The sequence below is a fragment of the Haliotis rufescens genome, unplaced genomic scaffold (assembly GCF_023055435.1).
Source record: "Haliotis rufescens isolate VD_foot unplaced genomic scaffold, xgHalRufe1.0.p SCAF_42, whole genome shotgun sequence".
In the NCBI taxonomy this organism is placed as follows: Eukaryota; Metazoa; Mollusca; class Gastropoda; order Lepetellida; family Haliotidae; genus Haliotis; species Haliotis rufescens.
The window spans coordinates 2036347-2052488 of record NW_025964135.1 but is presented as its reverse complement, the minus strand read 5'-3'; the positions used below and the strand labels follow the sequence as shown (position 1 = coordinate 2052488).

Sequence of the window (16142 nt, the reverse complement as noted above, 5' to 3'; positions counted from 1 at the left end):
AACTGTTTCTACAGAGAATATGTAACCTTCACAACTGTTTCTACAGTGAATATGTAACCTTCACAACTGTTTCTACAGAGAATATATAACCTTCACAACTGTTTCTACAGAGAATATCTAACCTTTACAACTGTTTCTACAGTGAATATCTAACCTTCACAACTGTTTCTACAGAGAATATGTAACCTTCACAACTGTTTCTACAGTGAATATGTAACCTTCACAACTGTTTCTACAGAGAATATCTAACCTTCACAACTGTTTCTACAGAGAATATGTAACCTTCACAACTGTTTCTACAGTGAATATGTAACCTTCACAACTGTTTCTACAGAGAATATGTAACCTTCACAACTGTTTCTACAGAGAATATATAACCTTCACAACTGTTTCTACAGAGAATATCTAACCTTCACAACTGTTTCTACAGAGAATATGTAACCTTTACAACTGTTTCTACAGTGAATATCTAACCTTCACAACTGTTTCTACAGAGAATATGTAACCTTCACAACTGTTTCTACAGTGAATATATAACCTTCACAACTGTTTCTACAGAGAATATATAACCTTCACAACTGTTTTTACAGTGAATATATAACCTTCACAACTGTTTCTACAGAGAATATATAACCTTCACAACTGTTTCTACAGAGAATATGTAACCTTCACAACTGTTTTTACAGTGAATATATAACCTTCACAACTGTTTCTACAGAGAATATATAACCTTCACAACTGTTTCTACAGAGAATATCTAACCTTCACAACTGTTTCTACAGAGAATATGTAACCTTCACAACTGTTTCTACAGAGAATATCTAACCTTCACAACTGTTTCTACAGAGAATATATAACCTTCACAACTGTTTCTACAGAGAATATCTAACCTTCACAACTGTTTCTACAGAGAATATGTAACCTTTACAACTGTTTCTACAGTGAATATATAACCTTCACAACTGTTTCTACAGAGAATATGTAACCTTCACAACTGTTTCTACAGAGAATATGTAACCTTCACAACTGTTTCTACAGAGAATATATAACCTTCACAACTGTTTCTACAGAGAATATGTAACCTTCACAACTGTTTCTACAGAGAATATATAACCTTTTCAACTGTTTCTACAGAGAATATATAACCTTCACAACTGTTTCTACAGTGAATATCTAACCTTCACAACTGTTTCCAGAGAATATATAATGCCCATAAGTGTTTCTACAGAGAATATGTAATGTTCAAGAAACTTATTTACAGAGTAGTTAATGTCTCAGAACAGTTTCTGTAGTGTATAAAATATCACAAAACTATTTCTAGAGAGAATGTGTAATGTCCCAGAAATATTTTAGCGGGCATACAATATCAATGAACTATTTTTCTTGAGCTAATAAAGTTTCCAGACCCATTTCTCCACAGCACATAAAGTCCCAACACTGTTTCTCCACAGCACATAAAGTCCTAACACTGTTTCTCCACAGCACATAAAGTCTTAACACTGTTTCTCCACAGCACATAAAGTCCTAACACTTTTTCTCCACAGCACATAAAGTCCTAACACTGTTTCTCCATAGCACATAAAGTCCTAATACTGTTTCTCCACAGCACATCAAGTCCTAACACTGTTTCTCAACAGCACATCAAGTCCTAACACTGTTTCTCCACAGCACATCAAGTCCTAACACTGTTTCTCCATAGCACATAAAGTCCTAACACTGTTTCTCCATAGCACATAAAGTCCTAACACTGTTTCTCCACAGCACATAAAGTCCCAACACTGTTTCTCCATAGCACATAAAGTCCTAACACTGTTTCTCCATAGCACATAAAGTCCTAACACTGTTTCTCCACAGCACATAAAGTCCGAAAACTGTTTCTCCACAGTCCATAAAGTCCTAACACTGTTTCTCCACAGCACATAAAGTCCTAATACTGTTTCTCCACAGCATATAAAGTCCTAACACTGTTTCTCCATAGCACATAAAGTCCCAACACTGTTTCTCCACAGCACATCAAGCCCCAATACTGTTTTCTCCACAGTCCATAAAGTCCTAACACTGTTTCTCCACAGCACATAAAGTCCTAAAACTGTTTACTCAACAGCACATAAAGTCCTAATAGTTTCTCAACAGCAAATAAAGTCCTAAAACTGTTTCTCCACAGCACATAAAGTCCTAACACTGTTTCTCCACAGCACATAAAGTCCTAACACTGTCTCTCCACAGCACATAACTACCCAAACCATTAACGATGAATTAAACCATGATGCAGGATGCAAAACAAAATTCGTGAAGATTTTACTTGTGTCAGGTCTTGAGCAAAGTGAACTCATTAAACCATGACCTACATCATGGCCTCACACAGACTAACAGCTGGCGTGCTGATGTTGATTTAACTCACCGGTACTGCACGAGTGTGCTGCTGCTGCTCTTGGAAGACATGACCTTTGACCTGCTCTCTCAGACTTCAGCTTCCCGTCACACCAACTTCCCCTTCCCTGAAAAAAAGTTTTAAAAAAACTATACTTGTATACTACTCAAGAGATATGAAGAAAACATGATTTTTTCATTACTATAGTTAATCTGTCCTTGCATGTCATAGCACATTCAGATCACTATGGGGGCACGGGTGGCCCAGTTGTCTAAGGCGCCGTGATTCGCTGTGCAGAGGTGCGTCCCTTGGCCACGCCAGAAACCTATGATTAAGGGTTCGAATCCCGGTTCACCCCGATTATGTTTCTAGGTTTGTCAGCACCATACCCGTGCTCGTGGGTTTCACCGAAGTGGTAAACGTCTGAGACCTGCATCACTTCGGGCTTTCCTCCCACATTAAGCTGACACGCCGTGATATAACTTGAATACTGTTAAAAGAGGCGTTAAACCCAACTCACTCACTCACTCAGATCATTTATAGTGATATGAAAGAATCGGGTGTCTTTTTGAGTAGAATATGTGTGTTGCTGACAGGCTTATTTCTACTCGTATCCATCTTAGGGCTGTGTCTCCACTGTCTATACGTAGGGAGTCGTACGTGTTAACTGCACCTGACTTAACGCCTAATTCACAGGCTTCTAGTAACCTGTGACGTCACGATCTTGAAGGATGGCCGACAGCAATCTACACCTTTCTGATGTTGACGTTTATTGTTTCAGGCAAATAAATACACTTTAACGAAATTCAGTCTTCAAATACTTGTTTGGGACAACTAGAAACCTGACCTTGAGACATACGTGAAAAGCAAAACAGACGAAATTGTGTACTGAAAGAAGAGCAAAGATTGGTCAATTCTGTCAAAACACTAGCTCTGTTGCAAACAACCCATGTTTATTGGTGTTGGCACCATTGTCTAACATGAAATACTGAGGTCTAAAATCACATGACAGATGATCCGTGAAACTGTATATAACCATTAAGGTAGGAAACATGAGGCAAACCTCATTAAACACCCAAGAAACATGAATCTCCAAGTAAACGTCCTACCTCAAGCGCTACACATCCTGCCAAATCTTTGTCCACCACCGACACTCCCACCAATATTTGATTCACTAAACTATAATAATGGTGTCATGTGGCCCCAAGGTCGAGCCAGATTTATTCAAAGTCACCTCAAATATTTACAGCAAATCATACTGTTACACGAGACACTGCCATTAGCCCAAACAAAATTTGTCGACCACAGGATAATTGTTGATATTGGAGAATATAAAGGCGACTATGCTTGTCTTATGAGGCGACTAATGGGATCGGGTGGTCAGGCTCGCTGACTTGGTTGATGCATGTCATCGTATCCCAATTGCGTGGATTGATGCTCATATCAATCACTGGATTGTCTGGTCAGGACTCATTTACAGACTGCCCTCATATAGCTGGAATATTGCTGAGTGCACAAAAAGAAACGACAGGTTATTGACATACTATCGATGAGTGAGTGAGTTGGGTATGACGCTGCCTTGAGCAGTACTTCAGTTTTATCATGGTGTGTCAGATTGATGTGGGAGTATTTCTGTTATATCATGGTGTGTCAGATTGATTTGGGAGTATTTCTGTTATATCATGGTGTGTCAGATTGATTTGGGAGTATTTCTGTTATATCACGGTGTGTCAGATTGATGTCGGAGTATTTCTGTTATATCATGGTGTGTCAACTTGGTGTGGGAGTATTTCTGTTATATCATGGTGTGTCAGATTGATGTGGCAGTATTTCTGTTATATCATGGTGTGTCAGATGGTTGTGGGAGTATTTCTGTTATATCATGGTGTGTCAGATTGAAGTGGGAGTATTTCTGTTATATATCATGGTGTGTCAGATTGATGTGGGAGTATTTCTGTTATATCATGGTGTGTCAGATTGATGTGGGAGTATTTCTGTTATATCACGGCATGTCAACTTGGTGTGGGAGTACTTCAGTTTTATCATGGTGTGTCAGATTGATGTGGGAGTATTTCTGTTATATCATGGTGTGTCAGATTGATGTGGGAGTATTTCTGTTATATCACGGCATGTCAACTTGGTGTGGGAGTATTTCAGTTTTATCATGGTGTGTCAGATTGATGTGGCAGTATTTCTGTTATATCATGGTGTGTCAGATTGGTGTGGGAGTATTTCTGTTATATCATGGTGTGTCAGATTGGTGTGGGAGTATTTCTGTTATATCATGGTGTGTCAGATTGATGTGGGAGTATGTCTGTTATATCATGGTGTGTCAGATTGATGTGGAGTATTTCTGTTATATCATGGTGTGTCAGATTGATGTGGGAGTATTTCTGTTATATCATGGTGTGTCAGATTGATGTGGGAGTATTTCTGTTATATCATGGTGTGTCAGATTGGTGTGGGAGTATTTCTGTTATATCATGGCATGTCAACTTGGTGTGGGAGTATTTCTGCTATATCATGGTGTGTCAGATTGGTGTGGGAGTATTTCTGTTATATCACGGCATGTCAACTTGGTGTGGGAGTATTTCTGTTATATCATGGTGTGTCAGATTGATGTGGAAGTATTTCTGTTATATCACGGCATGTCAACTTGGTGTGGGAGGAAACCTGAAGTAATGCAGGTCTTAGACGTTTACCACTTGTCATACTATAAGTTATGATGACGCTGACAAACAGATGTATAAAAAGTGCAGTCAGGATTTGAATGCATGATCCTTAGATTCTGGCATGCCTAAGGGACACAACTCTGCACAGCATACTACAGTGTCAACCAGGCCACCTGTGACCCCTACCGTCCATGACAGCTCATGTGTTGTGGACAGTAACAACAATCTCTTTAAAATCAGATCTTAGTTCTCATTACCACTTAAAAAGATCTGTGGACATCCCATGGGATGTCTTCAGATCTTTGTTTAGCTGTAGCGAGAACTAAGATCTGATTTTAATGAGATTGACAGTAATAACAGCATTACAATAAACGACCTACTGCAATTTTCAACTCATTGATAGAGTAAGCAGAACATCAATTTGTCAATCATAGGCAAATTGTCAATATTGAAACTGCAGGTTATTGATACCGTCAATGACAGCTGACGAGCTAACGGTGCAATATTACAAAAAAGACCTACTTTGATTTCCACTATTTCGATAATATTTTCAGAATCTAAATGATAACACTCAATAAAACTGTTATAGAATAAAAATAATTTCTGTTTACTTTGCATGTTGCTCAGATAAGCTGTGTTGGTTTTAACATATTAACTCACAAGTAATTTTCTCGAATGAGACAAACCAAACCGTAACTTGATTATAAATCGACTGAACTCGTAAACTTCATGCAAGTAGGAATTACAGAGTTATTGACTGGTTGAATCACAAACACAATTCTCGAAAGCATCTCAACAATCGATACTGTTGACTGGGCTAACATGCAATTGCCAGCTATATTATGATGGTAAATTTGCCAAAGCAGACCCATCAAATTGACGGTACAAAGAAACAGACATGTACAATGATAGAATGAAAGTAAAATGGATAATCTAGTAAACCGAGGGGCTTGGTGTACACTGATGCCAATTGGACAATCAAAGCAATCAAGATCTCATCTCTTGAAACATCTCCCTACTTCCAGCAGAGATGTCATCTTGACCTGGACTCTGTTGTAGGAATTTCGGTGCCAGTCCAACAGAATGGATTCAAAAATGAGATTTCTGTAAATCTTTTTGACATTTCACCAATCCTTGTTCAATGCTCTCACTAACCAGGCTCTTTGGTCGTTCCAGGAACACAGAAAAAAGACTGGCAACATCACAAGTGTAATTACAAGCTGTAGAACTAAACTAATTGGCCTTTGGGAAGACAAATATTTTGACAGGTCAAATAAAACGGATTGTGGGATCGAAACAGCCTGGAGGGTCTCCTGGAATGGCTTCAAAAGACATGTGTACCCCTTGAAGTGCTGCGGCACAACACTGAGTGTGTATTCCACAACACTACCTGCATATTCTACAATAGAACAGAACAATTACCGGAATGGAACACCAATGGAACATACACCAATGGGGCATGGGGGATGGAGGTCAGGTGCCCTTGAAGTGATGAGGGATGGAGGTCAGGTGTCCCTGTAGGGAGACTGTCACTGTAGTGATGGGTGATGGAGGTCAGGTGCCCCTGTAGGGAGACTCTCACTGTCATGATGGGTGATAGAGGTCAGGTGTCCCTGTAGGGAGACTGTCACTTCAGCGATGGGGGATGGAGGTCAGGTGCCCCTGTAGGGAGACTGTCACTGTAGTGATGGGGGATGGAGGTCAGGTGCCCCTGTAGGGAGACTGTCACAGTAGTGATGGGGGATGGAGGTCAGGTGCCCCTGTAGGGAGACTACCACTGTAGTGATGGGAGATGGAGGTCAGGTGCCCCTGTAGGGAGACTGTCACTGTAGTGATGGGGGATGGAGGTCAGGTGCCCCTGTAGGGAGACTACCACTGTAGTGATGGGAGATGGAGGTCAGGTGCCCCTGTAGGGAGACTGTCACTGTAGTGATGGGTGATGGAGGTCAGGTGCCCCTGTAGGGAGACTACCACTGTAGTGATGGGAGATGGAGGTCAGGTGCCCCTGTAGGGAGACTGTCACAGTAGTGATGGGGGATGGAGGTCAGGTGCCCCTGTAGGGAGACTGTCACTGTAGTGATGGGGGATGGAGGTCAGGTGCCCCTGTAGGGAGACTACCACTGTAGTGATGGGGGATGGAGGTCAGGTGCCCCTGTAGGGAGACTGTCACTGTAGTGATGGGGGATGGAGGTCAGGTGCCCCTGTAGGGAGACTGTCACAGTAGTGATGGGGGATGGAGGTCAGGTGCCCCTGTAGGGAGACTACCACTGTAGTGATGGGAGATGGAGGTCAGGTGCCCCTGTAGGGAGACTGTCACTGTAGTGATGGGGGATGGAGGTCAGGTGCCCCTGTAGGGAGACTACCACTGTAGTGATGGGAGATGGAGGTCAGGTGCCCCTGTAGGGAGACTGTCACTGTAGTGATGGGTGATGGAGGTCAGGTGCCCCTGTAGGGAGACTACCACTGTAGTGATGGGGGATGGAGGTCAGGTGCCCCTGTAGGGAGACTGTCACAGTAGTGATGGGGGATGGAGGTCAGGTGCCCCTGTAGGGAGACTACCACTGTAGTGATGGGGGATGGAGGTCAGGTGCCCCTGTAGGGAGACTGTCACAGTAGTGATGGAGGATGGAGGTCAGGTGCCCCTGTAGGGAGACTGTCACTGTAGTGATTGGGGATGGAGGTCAGGTGCCCCTGTAGGGAGACTGTCACTGAAGTGATGGGGGATGGAGGTCAGGTGCCCCTGTAGGGAGACTGTCAGTCACTGTAATCATGGGTGATGAAGGTCAGGTGCCCCTGTAGGGTGACTGTCACTGTAGTGATGGGGGATGGAGGTCAGGTGTCCCTATAGGGAGACTGTCACTGTAGTGATGGGGGATGGGGGTCAGGTGCCCCTGTAGAGAGACTGTCACTGTAGTGATGGGGGATGGAGGTCAGGTGCCCCTGTAGGGAGACTGTCACTGTAGTGATGGGGGATGGAGGTCAGGTGCCCCTGTAGGGAGACTACCACTGTAGTGATGGGAGATGGAGGTCAGGTGCCCCTGTAGGGAGACTGTCAGTCACTGTAATGATGGGTGATGGAGGTCAGGTGCCCCTGTAGGGAGATTGTCAGTCACTGTAGTGATGGGGGATGGAGGTCAGGTGCCCCTGTAGGGAGATTGTCAGTCACTGTAGTGATGGGGGATGGAGGTCAGGTGCCCCTGTAGGGAGACTGTCAGTCACTGTAATGATGGGTGATGGAGGTCAGGTGCCCCTGTAGGGAGATTGTCAGTCACTGTAGTGATGGGGGATGGAGGTCAGGTGCCCCTGTAGGGAGATTGTCAGTCACTGTAGTGATGGGGGATGGAGGTCAGGTGTCCCTGTAGGGAGATTGTCAGTCACTGTAGTGATGGGGGATGGAGGTCAGGTGCCCCTGTAGGGAGATTGTCAGTCACTGTAGTGATGGGGGATTGGGGTCAGGTGCCCCTGTAGGGAGATTGTCAATGTAGTCATGGGGGATGGAGGTCAGGTGTTACTGTAGGGAGACAGTCACTGTAGTGATGGGAGATGGAGGTCAGGTGTCCCTGTAGGGAGATTGTCACTGTAGTGATGGGGGATGGAGGTCAGGTGCCCCTGTAGGGAGACTGTCACAGTAGTCATGGGGGATGGAGGTCAGGTGTCCCTGTAGGGAGATTGTCACTGTAGTCATGGGGGATGGAGGTCAGGTGTCCCTGTAGGAAGACTGTCACAGTAGTCATGGGGGATGAAGGTCAGTTAAACTGATGCTGATTTATAGTTCTGAGATACCATGCTGCAGTATAATGAATACCCCACTCAGACACAGTATACTGACTCCGAGCTGACCCGTCCTTGAGTTATCCCCTTAATGTCGAGCACCAGACAGGGTAACAACAAGTACCATCTTTTAACGTCTTTTGGTATGACACGGCCGGGGATCGAACCCCAGACCTTCTGCTCTCCGGGCAATTCCGCTTTAGGCACAGATGTCTTACGACTATCGATAGGGTTTTGTCACTGTCCTATCCAATCCAGTATATTGACAGACGACAAGGAAACATGTCACAGATGTGAGGATCCATCACAGACCAAGGTCATGCATATGGATGTATGGATATTTCCCCTGTGTTTGGACAATTTCTCAGTTGGCAAACTGTCCCTAATTTCTTCGTTTACCATGTTTACAATCAATAATCACCACTCACGTCCTTCTGGTCATTCCCACCACAGTTGCCGAGCCACATAGACCAGCATGACAGATGTCCATAGATTTGTGACATTCAGATCTAACTCTAGTTCACGGCCATGCCGTGGAACATTATATAATGTTATACACTGGAGTATACGCTCGCCGATGGGTCCAGATTTACTCGGGACTTTCTGGATAGGCGTGGAGGAACATCATGTGAACGGCAATGTAAGGCACAAGACAGATGTGGGGGTGGATCTGTAATGATATGGGGTGGGATCACAATGACTGACAGAACGCCACTGCATATTGTCACTGGACTGTACCACTGAGACAACATACTGGCGGCAATAGTTGTGCCATTTGACGCCATGCTGGTCCATGATTTGTGGCTATAGTTGTGCCATTTGCCGCCATGCTGGTCCATGATTTGTGGCTATAGTTGTGCCATTTGCCGCCATGCTGGTCCATGATTTGTGGCTATAGTTGTGCCATTTGACGCCATGCTGGTCCATGATTTGTGGCTATAGTTGTGCCATTTGACGCCATGCTGGTCCATGATTGGTGGCAATAGTTGTGCCATTTGCCGCCATGCTGGTCCATGATTAGTGGCAATAGTTGTTCTGTTTGCCACCATGCTGGTCCATGATTTGTGGTATTCACTTTCTACAGTGTTTAAATCCCAAAACTGACCAATCCTGTGTTCTCTCCCGATCCCCATATATCTTCCCGTCACAATAAAGAGTTTGTGTGAACCACATCTGAATCTTGAAAGTGCAATTCGAAATGATTTAAGTATCACGTCTAATACTACAGTTCTCAACACTGTTCTGTCAAGGACATCAACCTGCCCCATCACCCATTGACTATCCCTGCTATACCACATCAATAGTGTTATCCCTACTATACAACATCAATAGTGTTATCCCTGCTATACAACATCAATAGTGTTATCCCTGCTATACAACATCAATAGTGTTATCCCTGCTATACAACATCAATAGTGTTATCCCTGCTATACAACATCAATAGTGTTATCCCTGCTATACAACATCAATAGTGTTATCCCTGCTATACAACATCAATAGTGTTATCCCTGCTATAAAACATCAATAGTGTTATCCCTGTTATACAACATCAATAGTGTTATCCTTGTTATACAACATCAATAGTGTTACCCCTGTTATACAACATCAATAGTGTTATCCTTGTTATACAACATCAATAGTGTTATCCCTGTTATACAACATCAATAGTGCTACCCCTGTTATACAACATCAATAGTGATATCCCTGCTATACAACATCAATACTGTTATCCTTGTTATACAACATCAATAGTGTTATCCCTGTTATACAACATCAATAGTGTTACCCCTGTTATACAACATCAGTAGTGTTATCCCTGTTATACAACATCAATAGTGTTATCCCTGTTATACAACATCAATAGTGTTACCCCTGTTATACAACATCAATAGTGATATCCCTGCTATACAACATCAATAGTGTTATCCCTGCTATACAACATCAATAGTGTTATCCCTGCTATACAACATCAATAGTGTTATCCCTGCTATACAACATCAATAGTGTTATCCCTGCTATACAACATCAATAGTGTTATCCCTGCTATACAACATCAATAGTGTTATCCCTGCTATACAACATCAATAGTGTTACCCCTGTTATACAACATCAATAGTGTTATCCTTGTTACACAACATCAATAGTGTTATCCCTGCTATACAACATCAATAGTGTTACCCCTGTTATACAACATCAATAGTGATATCCCTGCTATACAACATCAATAGTGTTATCCTTGTTATACAACATCAATAGTGTTATCCTTGTTATACAACATCAATAGTGTTATCCCTGTTATACAACATCAATAGTGTTACCCCTGTTATACAACATCAATAGTGATATCCCTGCTATACAACATCAATAGTGTTATCCTTGTTATACAACATCAATAGTGATATCCCTGTTATACAACATCAATAGTGTTACCCCTGTTATACAACATCAATAGTGTTATCCTTGTTATACAACATCAATAGTGTTATCCCTGTTATACAACATCAATAGTGTTACCCCTGTTATACAACATCCATCATGTTTTCCCTGTTATACAACATCCATCATGTTTTCCCTGTTATACAACATCAATAGTGATATCCCTGTTATACAACATCAACAGTGATATCCCTGTTATACAACATCCATCATGTTATCCCTGTTATACAACATCCATCATGTTTTCCCTGTTATACAACATCAATAGTGATATCCCTGTTATACAACATCCATCATGTTTTCCCTGTTATACAACATCCATCATGTTTTCCCTGTTATACAACATCAATAGTGTTATCCTTGTTATACAACATCCATCATGTTATCCCTGTTATACAACATCCATCATGTTTTCCCTGTTATACAACATCCATCATGTTTTCCCTGTTATACAACATCAATAGTGATATCCCTGTTATACAACATCCATCATGTTTTCCCTGTTATACAACATCAATAGTGATATCCCTGTTATACAACATCCATCATGTTTTCCCTGTTATACAACATCCATCATGTTTTCCCTGTTATACAACATCAATAGTGTTATCCTTGTTATACAACATCCATCATGTTTTCCCTGTTATACAACATCCATCATGTTTTCCCTGTTATACAACATCAATAGTGTTATCCTTGTTATACAACATCCACCATGATATCCCTGTTATACAACATCAGTTAGTGTCTTCCCTGCAACAGCTGTAAACATGAAGTTAAACTGTTTTCTCCTGGCATTTCATGAAATATCTGAGATGACCATTGTTTGGTATAGCATTGCATGATCACATTTCTCGGATCACGATTCAAATGTCAGCACCATTAACAAGATGGCATTAAGAGATAGCCTGCAAGACTGACACAATTCTCATTCCAGGTAAACCTGATACAATTCCTGTAAGACTGACCAGATTCATAACCCTTTAAGACTGATAAGGTTCTCATACCCTGCAAAACTGACATGGTTCTTTAAACCTGTAAGACTGACAAGATTCATAACCCTGTAAGACTGATAAGATTCATAACCCTGCAAGACTGACAAGATTCATAACCCTGTATGACTGACAAGATTCATAACCCTGTATGACTGACAAGATTCATAAAGATTACTTACAAATTGATCGTCGAGTAGTTGGTCACTTCTAAAGATTACTTACAGATTGGTCGAGTAGCTGGTCACTTCTAAAGATTTCTTACAGATTGGTCGAGTAGCTGGTCACTTCTAAAGATTACTTACAGATTGGTCAAGTAGCTGGTCACTTCTAAAGATTACTTACAGATTGGTCGAGTAGCTGGTCACTTCTAAAGATTACTTACAGATTGGTCGAGTAGCTGGTCACTTCTAAAGATTACTTACAGATTGGTCGTCGAATAGTTCGTCCGGGGCCACTTTTTGGAGCAAGTTGCTTAATATGGCACATACGGTATTATTTAATGATAACTAATGTTTAACTTTGCAAAAGCTCTTGTGTACATGGCTTCACATTGCAACAGTGTATGCAAACCCTGACACTAAACATAAAATATCATTTAGATTTCTGGGCCCCAATCCACGGTGATTCATGGCCAGTAGACAATCATAACCATATAGCTCTGTGGAGCAGAGAAAATCGGTCAGAGCTTACACAACTCAACACACATCTAAGCATAGCATATAGAAGAAATATGCAGAACTCACTCAAATAATCATAGCATATAGAAGAAATATGCAGAACTCTCCCAAATTATTATAGCATATAGGAGAAATATGTAGAACTCACACAAATAATCATAGCATATAGGAAAAATATGTAGAACCCACACAAATAATCATAGCATATAGGAGAAATATGCAGAACACATCCAAATAATCATAGCATATAAGAAACATATGTAGAACTCTCCCAAATAATCATAGCATATAGGAAACATATGTAGAACTCTCCCTAATGATGATAGCATATAGGAGAAATATGTAGAACTCACCCAAATAATCAAAGCATATAGGAAAAATATGTAGAACTCACCCAAATAATCATAGCATATAGAAGAAATATGCAGCTCACCCAAATAATCATAGCATATAGGAGAAATATGCAGAACACATCCAAATAATCATAGCATATAAGAAACATATGTAGAACTCTCCCAAATAATCATAGCATATAGGAAACATATGTAGAACTCTCCCTAATGATGATAGCATATAGGAGAAATATGTAGAACTCACCCAAATAATCATAGCATATAGGAGAAATATGTAGAACTCACCCAAATAATCATAGCATATAGGAAAAATATGTAGAACTCTCCCAAATAATCATAGCATATAGAAGAAATATGCAGCTCACCCAAATAATCATAGCATATAGGAAACATGTGTAGAACTCTCCCTAATGATGATAGCATATAGGAAAAATATGTAGAACTCTCCCAAATAATCATAGCATATAGGAAACATGTGTAGAACTCTCCCTAATGATGATAGCATATAGGAAAAATATGTAGAACTCTCCCAAATAATCATAGCATATAGAAGAAATATGTAGAACTCACCCAAATAATCATAGCATATAGAAGAAATATGCAGAACTCTCCCAAATAATCAAAGCATAAAGAAGAAATATGCAGAACTCTCCCAAATAATCATAGCATATAGAAGAAATATGGAGTGGGCCGGAGACAGGCAGGTTTCAAAGCAAGCAAAACACGTGCATATACATATATATATGGAGACGGAGACTGTCATTCCTCTAACAATCAACCATCAATCCACCAACAACGACAATATGCAAATTGATATGAATCCTACTCTTATATTTAAATTGGTTACTCCAATAACAATAACTAGGTTTCTATACTCTGCATTCTCAGTCGATAGTTACCATGGTTACCACTTATATATCATGTAAATGCAGTGTAAGATTTGGTTACCATGGATTCAAACATCCACTTATCTTTTCATGACATGTCATGAAAACTCGGTTAATTTCCTCTTGACCAAAGAAATCATGTATGGATCGAAATGTCGACATATGTAACTGAACGATGATGGATCGTCTCCTATAAATGCAGATGTATGACATGTGAGCACAGGCTTCAGACAGTGGTGTCTCCAGCTCCAGTGGTAGTCAAAGTAGTCAGTTATTGTGGAGATTCCTCATTGCAAGAAAATACATGGAAGCCTAGAAGCTTTGCACACAAGAATCAGACAAGGCTCTTCTTACTGGGAGTTAAAATTTAATGTCAAATTGGCTTTATTTCAGGGACGAGAACAGATTAAAAAAAATAATCATCAATGCATCAAAGTTAAATTTGTCAAACATATTTCTGCAGAGCTAAAAGGATGAGAAACAAGTTTTATGCCCCTTTGAGAAATATTGCATTTATATCACAGTTATGTCAGTTCGAGCAAATCTAGAATTCGAACCAGTCATAGGTTTCTGCCACACCAAAGGGACACAACTCTGCACCACAAAAAGCAATTCATGAACTGTGTCAATGTGGGTTTTCCTCTCATATCAAACTGAAATCCAGTTGCAGACCCACGTGGGTGAAGACGATAATTTCATTAATAAAAAATGACGATATGGTATCCAGATACAAAAAGATACATTTAATTTCTTCAGCATCAAGCAAACATTCCACAGCAACAGATTCTTCAAACCCTTCAGGTAACCCAAATATTTTAAACAAATATTTCACAAATAGTCAACTGTGCGACAATTCATTCCAATTAAACGGAAGAAATCAATACCACAACAATTGAGTCTATACCTAGTGTATGAAGTATATTTACCTTCTTGGTTAAACTCAGTTAGTTGGTGAGTATATATCCATTATAGCACGTGGTGTATATCCATTTATACTCCAGCTCTAGCCATGCTGGTCATCAGAATGTGACAACTGGCAGAATACCACTGTACATATCCATTATAGCACATTGTGTATATCCATTTATACACCAGCTCCAGCCAAGTTGGTCATCACAGTGTTACAACTGGCAGAATACCACTGTATATATCCAGCCTTGTGACAAAACAAATACACTTGCAACCTACTCCAGTGTTGGCGTGGCTGTTAATTGATCATGCAGTCAATGAAGAATTTCATGCCTGTATTGTCATATTTTGTGTCGTCAGTGCAGGCCGTGGCCTGGGGGCGACAGATGAAGGAATTTGGTTGAGGACAATGGCAGTCCCCCTGGGATAGTAATGTGTGGCTTAGTGTTGGAGGTGTCGGCAGTCTTACACTGGCCTGCTTTTGTTTTCTGTCATAATTAATAAATGAGGCTGACTTTTGTATTGGGTTCCTCATTTAGATGCAAGCATGCTGTCTGTTGTCTGTGTGACACAGGATGATGTGACACGGATTGGTGGAGAAGGATCTGGGATATACTGTGAAGATTTTTCCTTCATTGAAAGACAATAATAATAATAATAATAATAATAATAATAATAATAATAATATCACCTCGCCTTCGAAATGTCATGCTTGCATCCCAAATACCAAGTTGTCCGACTCCCCATTGTTCTCGGTGCCTTAGGTTTGGTACCTCCCAATCTGTTGACTGACATTGGGAGAGTACCCGGGTTTGGTATACAGCCCTTCTGACAATCTGGGTAATGCAGAAGGCTGCAGTGTTGGTGCGTCTTCACATTCTCCGAAAAGTTCTGGGTGGGTTTGACTAGGTAGCGCTTCCTGGGAGAAGTCCCATACGCTGTCTGGGCTGCGTGTAGAGTGGGCAAGGGCCCTGAGCTGATGATGAGCCTAACCAGCCTGACTTTGCCAGGATCACCCAAACCATCTTTGCTGCATTTTATATTTTATTCTGTAAATAATAATAATAATAA

At 41.1% G+C, this 16142-nt stretch overlaps 1 protein-coding gene across 15 annotated transcripts in view; it reads right to left on the bottom strand.

Annotated features, from left to right (window-relative positions):
* Nucleotides 1-15474, bottom strand: part of LOC124122862 (voltage-gated potassium channel subunit beta-2-like) — a 193597-nt gene extending 178123 nt beyond the window's left edge. For 6 of the 15 annotated variants that reach the window (XR_007218187.1, XM_048382931.1, XM_048382932.1 and 3 more), the window contains exons 1-2: nt 15089-15471; nt 2402-2498 (exon numbers count right to left, since the gene is read on the bottom strand). Coding sequence is in view for 11 of the 15 variants with exons in the window: in XM_048382931.1 (XP_048238888.1) it covers nt 2402-2442 (41 nt within the window). In the remaining 4 variants the exon portion in view is untranslated. Of the gene's footprint in view, nt 1-2401; nt 2499-15088 lie in introns of all 15 variants that reach the window. The other 9 variants (XR_007218185.1, XR_007218186.1, XM_048382928.1 and 6 more) reach the window with 5 other exon arrangements.
* Between the last annotated feature and the right edge of the window lie 668 nt (nt 15475-16142).